This window comes from Squalius cephalus (genome assembly GCF_949319135.1).
Source record: "Squalius cephalus genome assembly, chromosome: 5".
In the NCBI taxonomy this organism is placed as follows: Eukaryota; Metazoa; Chordata; class Actinopteri; order Cypriniformes; family Leuciscidae; genus Squalius; species Squalius cephalus.
In genome coordinates this window covers 27,735,615-27,747,921 of record NC_137126.1, presented here as the reverse complement: position 1 = coordinate 27,747,921, position 12,307 = coordinate 27,735,615, and the positions used below count along the sequence as shown (strand labels likewise).

General features: G+C 38.3%; 2 protein-coding genes across 4 annotated transcripts in view; one reads left to right on the top strand and one right to left on the bottom strand.

Annotated features, from left to right (window-relative positions):
* Positions 1-9,920, top strand: part of myo1ca (myosin Ic, paralog a) — a 26,763-nt gene extending 16,843 nt beyond the window's left edge. For 2 of the 3 annotated variants that reach the window (XM_079871328.1, XM_079871326.1), the window contains exons 13-32: positions 510-590; positions 686-777; positions 887-981; positions 1,076-1,122; positions 1,195-1,275; positions 1,358-1,463; positions 1,560-1,677; positions 1,759-1,872; positions 2,699-2,775; positions 2,922-2,990; positions 3,078-3,162; positions 3,281-3,440; positions 4,062-4,145; positions 4,230-4,323; positions 4,429-4,487; positions 6,613-6,748; positions 6,987-7,057; positions 7,150-7,247; positions 8,259-8,358; positions 8,618-9,920. In XM_079871328.1, coding sequence (XP_079727454.1) covers positions 510-590; positions 686-777; positions 887-981; positions 1,076-1,122; positions 1,195-1,275; positions 1,358-1,463; positions 1,560-1,677; positions 1,759-1,872; positions 2,699-2,775; positions 2,922-2,990; positions 3,078-3,162; positions 3,281-3,440; positions 4,062-4,145; positions 4,230-4,323; positions 4,429-4,487; positions 6,613-6,748; positions 6,987-7,057; positions 7,150-7,247; positions 8,259-8,358; positions 8,618-8,638 — 1,788 coding nt within the window. In that variant the 3' untranslated portion in view covers positions 8,639-9,920. The remainder of the gene's footprint in view (positions 1-509; positions 591-685; positions 778-886; positions 982-1,075; positions 1,123-1,194; positions 1,276-1,357; positions 1,464-1,559; positions 1,678-1,758; positions 1,873-2,698; positions 2,776-2,921; positions 2,991-3,077; positions 3,163-3,280; positions 3,441-4,061; positions 4,146-4,229; positions 4,324-4,428; positions 4,488-6,612; positions 6,749-6,986; positions 7,058-7,149; positions 7,248-8,258; positions 8,359-8,617) is intronic. The other variant, XM_079871327.1, reaches the window with a different exon arrangement.
* LOC307158614 (uncharacterized protein) lies at positions 9,760-12,307 on the bottom strand. The gene is made up of 5 exons (XM_079871346.1): positions 12,252-12,307; positions 11,549-11,713; positions 11,308-11,409; positions 11,010-11,225; positions 9,760-10,514 (listed from the first exon to the last, which is right to left on the bottom strand). Exons 1-5 carry the CDS (start codon positions 12,270-12,272, stop codon positions 10,104-10,106), a joined length of 915 nt encoding a protein of 304 aa, XP_079727472.1. The 5' UTR covers positions 12,273-12,307; the 3' UTR covers positions 9,760-10,103.

Here is a 12,307-nt window from a genome sequence, read left to right as displayed (position 1 = left end):
ACAAATGACTCTCCTAAAATATTAAGCAGGACAGCAGTTTTCAAAATGTATTAATATTAAGAAATGTTTGCTGTGCAGCAAATCAGCATATTAGAATGATTTCTGAAGGATCACTCAATGGTGGTGAGATCAGATCTCTGTGTGGATCATACAGGCTGCTCTCAGACTCCTTGTGCATACAAAATCTCACTGGATTATTACAATTAATGGCAAAAGAAATGTTTGGAAATGTAAACTGATATTTCCTACTGACACACTACAGCAAAAGATATAAATAACTGGCTTACAAACATTTTTTTTTGTGTAAAAATACTAAAGTGTCCTAAGACTTTTGCACAGTACTGTATATTCAAATAGAAAAGTTATTTTAAATTGTAATAATATTTCACAAAGTTGCTTTTAGTGCATTTTGATCAAATAAATGCAGCTTTTCTCAGCATAACAGACTGCTTTTACATTTCACTTTCATTATATTTGGGTAAAAATGACATTCCTTGTGTTCTGGCCAGTGGGAGCGAGTGGAATATTTCAACAATAAAATCATCTGTGACCTGGTGGAGGAGAAGCATAAAGGCATCATCGCCATTCTGGTCCGTCTATGCGTTTACCTTTGGAATATTCACTTTTTCTGTTCATCCAAGTTGGGCTGAAATGAACTAATTTGAATCTAATGTATTTTAATAAGGATGAGGAGTGCCTAAGGCGAGGAGATGCCAGCGACATCACCTTCCTGGAGAAGCTGGAGGACACACTTGGAGGCCATGCTCATTTTGTCACGTAGGACCACTAGCATGCTTTGTGTTTCCTTTGTTGGAGCAGCATGAGTGATGTTTAAGATGTTTCTTGGTTGTTGTCTGGTATCTGATTGGTCCGTTTCATGTTCTAGTCATAAAATGGCCAATGGGAAGGTCCGCAAGGCAATTGGGTGGGAGGAATTTAGACTGGTTCATTATGCTGGAGAGGTCAACTACAACGTCAACGGTGAGGAGAAAACATCCATTCATCCATCTATCCATCCACAGTTCATTTTTCTGGAGTCATAATGTATCCCCCCCCCCCCCCCTCCTTTTTTCAGGGTTTCTGGACAAAAATAATGACCTGCTATACAGACACCTGAAGGAGGTAAAGTGCATTTACAGTAGGTTGATGTTATAACTGAAAACGTGTATTTAAACCCACTGTATCTCATTGCAGGTGCTGTGTCAATCGGGAAATCATATTGTGAATCAGTGTTTCCATGCAGATGAGTTGATGGATCAGAGAAGACCAGAGTCGGTTAGATGAACACAGATGCAAACACACAGAGACACATACTGTGCATAAACTTGATAAGAAATTAAGCCTTGTCTCTGCTCAGGCTGCCACACAGTTCAAGCTCAGTTTGGCTAAACTGATGGAGATTCTGATGTCTAAGGAACCATCGTATGTCCGCTGTATAAAACCCAATGATGCCAAACAGCCTAGTAAGACCAAAGATTATGCTTATATTTCCGTTTTGATATTATTGTCATTGTGTGTGCTGTTTTCCATCCTTCGTCTGCTATCCCCTGTTTCTTCAGGTAGGTTTGATGAGGTTTTGGTCAGGCATCAGGTGAAGTATTTGGGGTTGATGGAGAATCTGAGAGTAAGGAGAGCTGGATTTGCCTACAGACGAAACTATGAGGCATTCTTAGAGAGGTCAGCCTCTCAGAAACACTGATTTTCTTACAACCAAATGGCCACGTTCCTTTACTTTGTTTTGTACTGTTTCTTGAACAGGTATAAGTCTCTGTGTCCAGACACCTGGCCAAACTGGCATGGGAAACTCCCAGAGGGGGTCGACACTCTGGTCAAACACCTCAACTACAAACCTGAAGAATACAAACTGGGAAGGTGAGAGGCGAGAAAAGAACAGACATACACGCTACCGTTTGGGGTCAGTGAAAGAAGTCTCTTATTCACACCAAGGCCGAATTTGTTTGTTCAAAAACACAGTAAAACAGTAATATTGGTAAATAATATTACAATTAAAAAGATAAATAATTTAAAATATATTTTAAAAAGTAATTTATTCCTGGGATGACAAAGCTGAATTTTTAGCATCATTCCTCCAGTCTTCAGTGGCACATGACCCTTCAGAAATTAAAACTATTAATCAAAACATTGATTAATATTTTTGTGGATAGTGTGATGGATTTTTTTTCAGGATTTAATTAATAGAATTTAGAACTTAAGGCCCTTGCACACTGAGTCCGAAATTCGCGTCCGAAATTTCCGCACGTTAAAAAATAAATACGACCTCACGTTATGTCAATCACACTTGTACACTGCCTCCAAAACTTTCGTCCGTCAAAAAAAAAAATCTAATCGGGTTCGATTTTCGGCGTTTTTCGCATCCGTTAACAAGGGTTTGAATGGTGTTTTGACAGTTTAGAGCCACAGAATGACGGATACGAAAAAACGCATGCGAAAATTTCGGATTCAGTGTGCAAGGACCTTTAGAAGAACCGCATTTATTTGAAATAGAAATCTTTTGTAATCAGTTTAATGTATCTGGGGTTTTTTGTCCAGAAACCCTGAAAATATTTACACAAAAAAAAAAAAAAAAACTACATAGGGGCTGGAGGTTTTCCTTTTCTGGCTCTGGGACAGCAGTGCAAGAGCTGGGGTGATTAGTAATTGATATACAAAAATTGATCTTAGTTTGCTTTCTATTTAGGTCCAAAATCTTTATCCGCTTCCCAAGGACCCTGTTTGTGACTGAGGATGCACTTCAGGCTCAGAAACAAACCATCGGTAAGACTGCTGATAATGATGTTCCTTTACTGTAAGCGCCTATTTGTAAAGTTGTGATCAGTTGCTTTTTTTAAACCTCTTTTTTGATAAGTGTTATTATTTATATATTTTTTAAAAGTACAATAAAAAACGGCATTGTTTTTTAGCCGTCACTCTGCAGACATCTTGGCGGGGCTACAGGGAGCGAGCCAAGTACCACCGGATCCGACATGCAGGTAACCTTGACAAATAGACTGGGCACAGACAGACAGGGATATCAAGGGAAGGCAACAGCCAATCTGTTTGTCTGTTTCATCTTGCAGTAATTGTTATCCAGTCATGGTGGAGAGGGGTCAAAGGCCGCAGGAAAGCCAGGCATCGTAGACAAGCAGCTGACACTATACGCAAGTATGAGAGTATTTGTATTATGTGAATGAATGACTTGCATTGATTTTGTCACTGATTTTTTTTTTTCTCGTTAATCCATCACAATGTTTTCTTGTTTATGTCTTTCTGCGCTCCACAGGTTTGTCAAAGGCTTCATCCTGCGCAACGAGCCCCGTTGCCCTGAAAATGAGTACTTCCTGGATCATGTGCGATTCTCCTTCTTGATGAAAGTGAAACGGAATCTGCCAAAAAGTGTTCTTGACAAGAGCTGGCCAAGACCCCCGCCCTCACTAACTGAGGTATGATAAAGCTATGATAGGTATTATAATAATTGTAACCATTGAGCTCTGTTTGATCAGACCAACTGGAGAATGAAGAAATCTGTGTTTTGAGGATGTACAGTCATGACTACACTACTGTTCAAAATTACGTTTTATTTTATTTAGGAAGGGCGTATTAAATAGATAAAAAGTGGCGGTAAAGGCATTTATAATGTTATAAAAGTTTCCATTTCAAATAAATGCTTTTCTTTTAATCAACTTTCTAATCATCATTCATTTTGAATAAATGTATGATGGCAGCACAACTGTACATCTCTTACCAACATTAATAATAATAGGAAATGTTGTTTGAGCAGAAAAGCAGAATATTAGAATGATTTATGAGGGGTCATGTGACTTTGAAGACTGGAGTAATGACTGCTGAAAATTCAGCTTTGCCATCACAGAAATACATTACATTTTAAAATACATATAAAATAGAAAAGTTATTTTAAATTGTAGTAATATTTCACAATAGTTTTACAGTATTTTTTATTGAATAAGTGGTGAGCATAAGGGATTTCTCTCAAAAACATAAAAAAATCTTTCAGACCCCAAACTTTTGAATGGTAGTGTGTAAAATTTTGTTTTCCCCTGCAGACGTCTGAGCACCTGCACAGAATATGCATACGAAACCTGGTCAATGACTATTGCAGGAGAATCCAGCCAGAGTGGAAGAAGCAGGTACAGCATTCATGCAAGAGCAAATCTGCACACAAACACACACATACATGGATAAACATAACTCTCTTTTCTCGCTGTCTGCAGTTGGAGCAGAAGGTTGTAGCCAGTGCGATCTTTAGTGGTCAGAAGGACTGCTACCCTCGAAGTGTTCCCAAACTCTTTGTAGCCACCAGGCTAGGTAATATTTACACATAAGAAAAAACATATACCGTTTTTTTTTCTGCATGCCAAAAAACACACAAACAAAATACAGACACTCAGTGACACATTTTTCTTACCGCAGAGACTGAAGATATCAATCTCAAAGTGCTGCAAACTCTTGGGAATGACAACAAGGTGAAGGTAAATGTGTGTTTATGCTTTTGTGTGGGGAAAAAATGTAGAATGTTTGTGTGTATTTCATATAAATGTATTATGCAGTGACTATTAAAACATAGCGAAGTTCACCCACTGGGGAATTTTTGGATGCTTCTTTGTTTGGTAATTGGGTTCCATTGTAGTATTCATTAAAGTCCATGATGAATAGGTTGAGTTGAAGTTTGTATATCCATTTCAAATGTTACAATATTTGAAAAAAACTGATGAAAAATACAATATAAACTGCAAAGCAATTTTAAACTGTAAATGAAACGAGGACAACTTAAAAAGACCAAATAAAATAAGATAAATAAGTTTTAAAGACTTTGTGCTCCTATAGAGCTGGTAAGTCCCGCCCATCCGTAAAACCCCACTGGACCTCTAGGTTGAAAAATCGTCAATTCAAGTGAATGGGAGAAAATAATTATTTTCTGGTCCCGTTTGAATTGTGCCATGAATGTGAACATATGTTGTCTGTGAATTTTTAATATAATTTTTCGTGTAAAGAATGCTACAATTTAGCGGGTAGAAGTTTGATACGGTTAGACTTTGTGTGAGAGCACTTTGTGGACTACAACTCTTCGCTGCTTTCGACGCGTTTGAAACGTCACCACCACTCGCACACGGACACTAGCTCACGGATCCCGCTAACATGGCTGTGTCTTTGGTGCACTTCACCGCCTTCTTTCAGGGAGAGGACAAAATCGTTGAGGTTCAACTTTATGGGGTGACGTCGCATAGGCGACATGTAGTCTTTCTCGTTATGTCTTTTCCACAACTGCTAGCCGAAGAATCATACCATATACTGTCAAACTCGTAACATGAAAAATTATATAAAAAATTCACAGACAACATATGTTCACATTCATGGCACAATTCAAACGGGACCAGAAATTAATTATTTTCTTCCATTCACTTGCATTGACGATTTTTCAACCTAGAGGTCCACTTGTGGTTTTACGGATGGGCGGGACTTACCAGCTCTATTGAACACCTGTGGCTTTGTCCTGTTGTTTCCCCTGTAGAGGGCGCACACAGACTCCAGAAAACAAACATTAGACAATGGCTGCGTCCGAAATCGCATACTGAGTAGGTACTTAATTTCATCAAGTACTTAGCGAGCGCTAAAAGAGTACGTACTATATAGCCTGAATGCGTGTATTATGAATGCGATCCAGACATTCATCCGCCATGTTGCCGTTATCTTGTGTGACCTACAACGTAATAACAAGCGCAACAACTTAAAAGGTACGAGCGACGTGCACTAACACCTGATTGCATCAGTAACTGGTACGGTTTTCCTCAGTGTTTGCAATGTCTGCACAAAGGATGAATGCATGAAGCATAGTAGAGCAAGCCTTTGGCATGCTGAAAACACGCTGGCGATCTATTTTCTTCAAGGCCTTAGAGGTAAGCCCTGCCTTCGTGCCTGAGGTTGTTGCATGCTGCGCTGTGCTTCACAATCTCGCTCTTCTCAATGGGGACATCGATGAGCTAGAGGATGAGGAAGACCATGATGATGGCCCCCCTGAACCCCACAACCTTGAAGCAAGAGTAGGGGGTCAATCTGGCTGCCGCTGTTTACTCCAAACATTCGTGTGCCTGCTCTCCATGAGCATGAATACCTGTAAAACATTAAAACAGGTTAAAACGTTGTTTGCATTACATTTACAATTACATGCATTTTTTTGTTATAGCTTTAGTACTTTTGTGGTGTAGTGGGCTAAACCACTGAACTTGTTCGATCTCCGCAGCCGCCACCACCAGTGTGTCCTTGAGCAAGGCACTTGACTCCAGGTTACTCCAGGGGGATTGTATTCAATGCAATGTGCAATGCATATTCGGACACACTATTCATTCACCTACTGCTTTCTGCCTGCTATATAGTAGGGAAGTATGCGGTTTTGAACGCAGCCAATGTGAACAAAAATGTATAAATGGCTCCCACTGAACAGACTTACAACAAAATGATCAGTATTTATTAAAAGGAGCCAGTCAATATAATCAAATGAATATTGAAAATAAAATGAATCTAATACTTATGTTTTTTCTTGTTGTTGATATTGGAGGGGTTGAGGATCTTACCGTATATTCTCCTCTTCTTTTTCAGTATAGTATAGCGGTCACCAAGTACGATCGGCATGGTTTTCGTGCACGTGTGCGTCAGCTGCTGTTGACCGCTTCATCTGCTGTGCTGGTCCAGGAAGCAAAAATCAAACAACGTATCGAATACGGCACATTGCTGGGTAATGTTACTGTAATACAGCTCTCTCTATTGTTGCCTAACAATACTGTACGACAACCAGGCTTATTAAAGTTGCATACTCCTGTTTTTCACCGTATCTAATTCTTGGGTAATCATACTCTTCCCTAGTAGTCAACCCATAATTTCTCATCAGTGTCAAACTACCAGCACACCATTAACCTCACACTGGGTAACACTTTGTAATTCTTTGTACAATCTTACTTCGTTTTATTTTGTAGGTATCTCTGTCAGTTCCCTCAGTGACGGATTCTTTGTTTTGCATATTCCCACCACTGACAGTAAGCAGAAGGTGAGAGAAGTCCTATCATGCTCTGTGATTGTCTTGGTTGTGCAGTTGGAGCTCTGTTGTTTCACTTTGACTTTTGGCCTTCTGTCCTCTAGGGTGACTTGGTGCTGCAATGCGATCATGTGATTGAGACAGTCACCAAGCTGGCCATCATGGCAGACAAGATACACAATGTCAACATCAGCCAGGACAGGTGTGTGTGTGTGTGTGTGTGTGTGTGTGTGTGTGTGTGTGTGTGTGTCTCCATCCGTCCGTCCGTCTGTCCGCACATTGGCAAGTCAGCACATTGGCAATCATAGATGAAATTTGTTGGTGGTGTCTATGTGCTCTAGGGAGGCAAGGGCACCATTCCACAGGGGCACACAGCTTACTTCACTGTCAATGTGGAATTTACTTGATTTGTTAAAAGCTGCATTAATCTGTGGATTTTTAATCCACTGCAAAAATCTGATTCAACAAGCCTTGAGCGGATGATTTTTTTCAAATGAACTATCATTCAAATTTTTTTGTCTGTAAGATTTCCTTTTTTGAAAGAAATAAAAAAAAAATGTTCAGCAAAATGACAGTTAAGAATGTATAATGTTACAAAACATTATAAATAAATGCTATTATTTAATTTCTATTTGTCAAAGAATTCTGAAAAAATAATTGAATGGTTTCCACAAAAATATTAAGCAGATTTCAATATTGGTAATAATTATAATAACAATAAATGTTTCTTGAACAGCAAATCAGCATATTAGTATGATTTCTGAAGGATCATGTGACACTGAAGTCTAGAGTTAGTTAGTGATGCTGAAAATTCAGATTTACCATCACAAAGATCAAAGATACAGTAGTTCAGGGCCCTTGAGGTCAACTTTCCTGTGGAGTTTAGCTCTAATCTTGATCAAACTCACTTGCCTATAACTTTCTAGGAACCCTGAAGACCTTGATTAGCTTGTTCAACTGTGTTTGATCAGGGTTGAAGCAAAACTCTGGTCCTCAAGATCCACTTTCCTGTAGAGTTGAGAAGCCCTGCACTACTATATCTTTGATCAAATAAATGCAACCTTGGTGAGCTTAAAATACCTAAAACTTCGGAACAGTAGTGTATACATTTTTTTATCTTTGTTTCGTCATTGTTGTTATTGTATTTAAGTTTAGTTTATAGCAAGTATATGCACATTTACACTTTTCCAACTGAGTATGCTTTACTCTCCAGTATCAGGTTTGCCATAGCAAAGGGAAAGGAGGGAGTTATAGACTTCACTAGTGGATCAGACCTGCGAGTGGTCAAGACCAAGAATGGACACCTGTCTGTGGTGAGACTCACACACACACACACACACACACACACACTTATGATTAGGAAATACAAGGCTAAAGAATGAAATGGTTTTAGTTTGAAGGGTATAGAGACAACAAAGTTTATAAGAGATTGCATTAAAAAAAAGAAAGAAAAAAAAGAAAGATGATCGTATTTCAGGAGGAGAGTTCAGAGAGGTGAACATGAGATGTTTTATTTAGCAAAGTGTGATTTGTTTAACATGCTGTTTGCAATAACTGCTTTTTCTTTTCTAGACCACCCAACGAATCTCATGAACAGCCAATGACAGCTGACCAGCAGTGGGCAGATCGTTTCACAGCAGTGCTTTAGCCAATCACTACACAGAGCCAGACTACACTTTAAAAATTTTTTATTAATTTTAGTCTCACTCCAAAAGCACATATTAGCAAGTGTATATTAAACAGGATTTTTAATCACTTTTTTGAATACTGAATTTAGATAACATTTAATTACGATTTTGTGGGTTAATTGATGACTTCATTTTATCATTTCTCTCATCTAATCAATCAAATGAATCTTTGCTATTTCAATTATGTTAGTAATTCAAGCTTTACTAAAAAGATATACTACAGATATGTATATAAGATATATATAATAGTATTTTTTGAGAATTCTCATTAACTACATAATCTTTTCAAATGTAATAAAATAACACAGTCATTTACAAATAACACTACTACTTACCTATCAGCGGAGACAGTATATAACTCAATTATTGTTAAATCATTTGAAAAAAATATTTAATGCAATGGCTTATGGGTAACATGTTATCTTTAGTTTGCTCTATTATCTTTTCTAACACTTCAGACAGATGCCAAAAAACCCCCGGCTTTTTCAGCCAGTGTCACAACAGTGTCTTTCGGTTGCACCAAGTGTTCAGTATTACTTCACATACCATATGTTGTATGGAAAAAAAATTGTCACATAAATACACATGTATCAGAAGTGCTTCACAGTCATTTTATTCAGTACACATGATTGCACAAAACACGTTTCACTTTTGCACTTATTTATGAAAAATAAATATTGTATGAAAAAGATTTTGCACACATTTCACATAAATAAAATAAATAACTTAATAAATAAGACAAGGTGGAAAGTACAGGGGAATGACAAAGAAAAGCGGATGTAAAGTTAATCTCTTTCTGACCTTTGAGTTGCTGATTATCAGTGAAGGAGGGAAGTGGGGTGTTTGGGGAATTTTGATTTTCTAGGTTGCTGACAATGCTTTTTTGTTTCAGTCTAATATAAACAAAACATGTAGGCTACTGTTTGTTTAAAGTGCTTCTGTTAATACAAATAACACAATAATTGTATAATCTAAAAATACTTGCTTGTCAAATGATACAATAATTGTATAATCTAAAAATACTTGCTTGTCAAATAATACTGCTTAGGCAATCTCATGATTACCTACACTATAGCTGCCTGTTCATGTACTTGCTTCCCCTGACTTATCCCATACATGGAAATACTCATTAAATATAAAATACTGAAATTTTGATTTAAAAAATAAATTTTCACACATTAATACAAGTATCTGTCTAGTCTTTTGTAAACAAACGGTAAATAATACATTATTCTCATAAAAAAAATTCTTCAGGGATATGAATGTTAGTGTATTCAATCATGCATTTCCTTGGTCGTGTTTTATAATTTAATTCCTTGTTTGTCCAATACTTGGTTTTTCTTTCTTTAAGGTTTTTCTTGATGTGTTTTTCAGTATTTGGTTTGGAGCACAGTGTAATCTCGTGCCAATCTGCTCAAGTACCGTTCTAGATCTCTCAGTATCACGTACCCTCTCAGATGCTGAATCCAAAGTGACTCCGCTGCTGTTGTGGTCTCCTGGGTCGAGGTGAGCGTCGATGCCCGGGTGGGTTGCAGGAGGCTAACAGTGCTCTTCTCTGTCGCTGAAGTCAATCCTCTGTCGGCAGAGTTCAAGGTCTGAGGTGATTGTACGGTGAAGTGTGCGGAGCTCCGAGGGTTAACAGTGGGTCTTGGGCTCTGGAGCTTTCTGGTGCTGTCTGTGGAAGGATGCATGCTGGGAAACGGACTGGACGATGAAGTGGAGTGTAGGGGATGGAGAAGTGGTGATTTTGTGGATGCAGACACCTGTGTGATACTCTTCAACTGCAGAGAGATAGAGAGAAACAAGAGTCAGCCTGTTGTTTTAGATCTAAAGGCTAGATTTCTTTGGTAACACTATCTCAGTCGTTCTGGCAAACAGTATAACCTTAGAAATACTTAACAGATCATTAATGTTAGAAATAAAGTATACAATATTCTAATGTAATATTATTATTTAGAAGTCTCAAAGTAACCTAGAATCAAGAACTGGACTGTATAAGGTCTACCAGTCAGAAAATGATCACACGGAGATCACGAGGCAGACTGGACAAATATGACTAAAACTGACATTATTGTTACTATTCTTAGATATATATCACAAATATTTTCTATATACCCTATAAAAAATCCCCTTGGGATTTTCATAAATATTCTGGTAAGAGCCCCTATGTTTTGCAACTTTAACGGGAGCATGATGAGTTAATCATCAGAGTTGTGAAATGATGTGGCTGGGACGGTGTAATTTGCGTAGGCTATCTAACAAGTCTGCACTTGTACCTGTGAGTTGACTTGTCTCATTAGATCCCGCAGATCTATTTGCAGACGGACAAAACTTTGGCACAAGGTGGGCTGTGGCCTTCCTCGTTTGTCTCTTCTCAGCTCTCTTCTTGCTTTCGTCGCATCTCTTTCTCTCTCAAACTGCTGCCGTTGTCCTTCCAGGTGAGTCCAGAAAGTTTGGAGGTAGTGAGAGGCCAAACGCAAACGCTCAGTGTCCTGAACCAAACAAAACTGTTAAAACATATCCTCATGCAGTAAACCAATTTAAATACTACGCGTTAAAGATATGCGTGCACACCTGCATGTGTAGCCAGGTCTGATAACTGACAGTCACCGGGGGTAGGGTACTCAGCTTCAGGTCTCCGTGCTCAAAGAGCTCGCCACCAAACACCTGCTGTTTCTGTCAAGAAATCATGGTGTGGAACTTTAGATACAAACTGAATAATCATAACAATAATATAAAATAATAAAACAGCACAAATCGGAATGTTGGCGTTCATTTGTTTTGGTTACTATAAGATATGCATTAGTTCTCTTACGTATCGGGACAGCAGTTGTTGGACGCTGGCGCGGACAGTGCGCGTGAGGCGCAGTGAATTGGAGAAGGACAGCGCTCCTCTGTGGCCGAGAGGCGAAGAAGTATTTGTAGACACCATACACATGAGGATGAGGATGCAAAAAAGAGTCTGACATCGCCCAAACATCTGGGAGAATGGAGAGTGAAACTGTCAAATCATTCAAAGTTGTGATACTTCGTATATTAGATAGGCTTCAGTTATGTTTCATGAGACACAATACGGTTTTATCACCGTTTGGGCTAATTCGCCAGCTTTTTTCCCCCCGAGATCATATTTGCTTAATCATATTTCACGTCAGAAAACCGCAGTAGCCTACTGTCCTGCATAACTAAGTGGATATTATGCCTAGAGTTAAGGTACTTTGAATTACATGCGCTTAAACAGACCTTACATACAAGCCTATTACATATCAATAAACACACAAAAATGTTTTCAGTCTATGTTGTCAGTGATGCTGTCAAACACGTTTACTACCAGTTGCCTACCCAATATTGATTATTAACCAGGATCGATAGTGATCAAATAAGTGATCGTCTTATTTAAATGAAAAACATTTTAACATTAAATTGCTTATTATCATTTTAACAATTAAAATAAATCGCCTGATGTTTAGTTTATGGTAATTCGTTTTTGGTAAAAAAGTTAAAAAGATATCGGCTCTTACCTCCGTTTGAATATTTGACATATCAGACCGTGATTGTTCAGTCGTCGTCAGTGATT

What these genes read in the sequence shown, in the direction of transcription:
- LOC307158614 (XM_079871346.1), bottom strand. Translation starts at nt 12,272, where the DNA reads ATGTCAAATATTCAAACGGAG. An exon ending in AGACCTGGCTACACATGCAG is followed by an intron (nt 11,226 to 11,307) that starts GTGTGCACGCAT and finishes TGTTTGGTTCAG; the next exon opens with GACACTGAGCGTTTGCGTTT. An exon ending in TGAGACAAGTCAACTCACAG is followed by an intron (nt 10,515 to 11,009) that starts GTACAAGTGCAG and finishes ATCTCTCTGCAG; the next exon opens with TTGAAGAGTATCACACAGGT.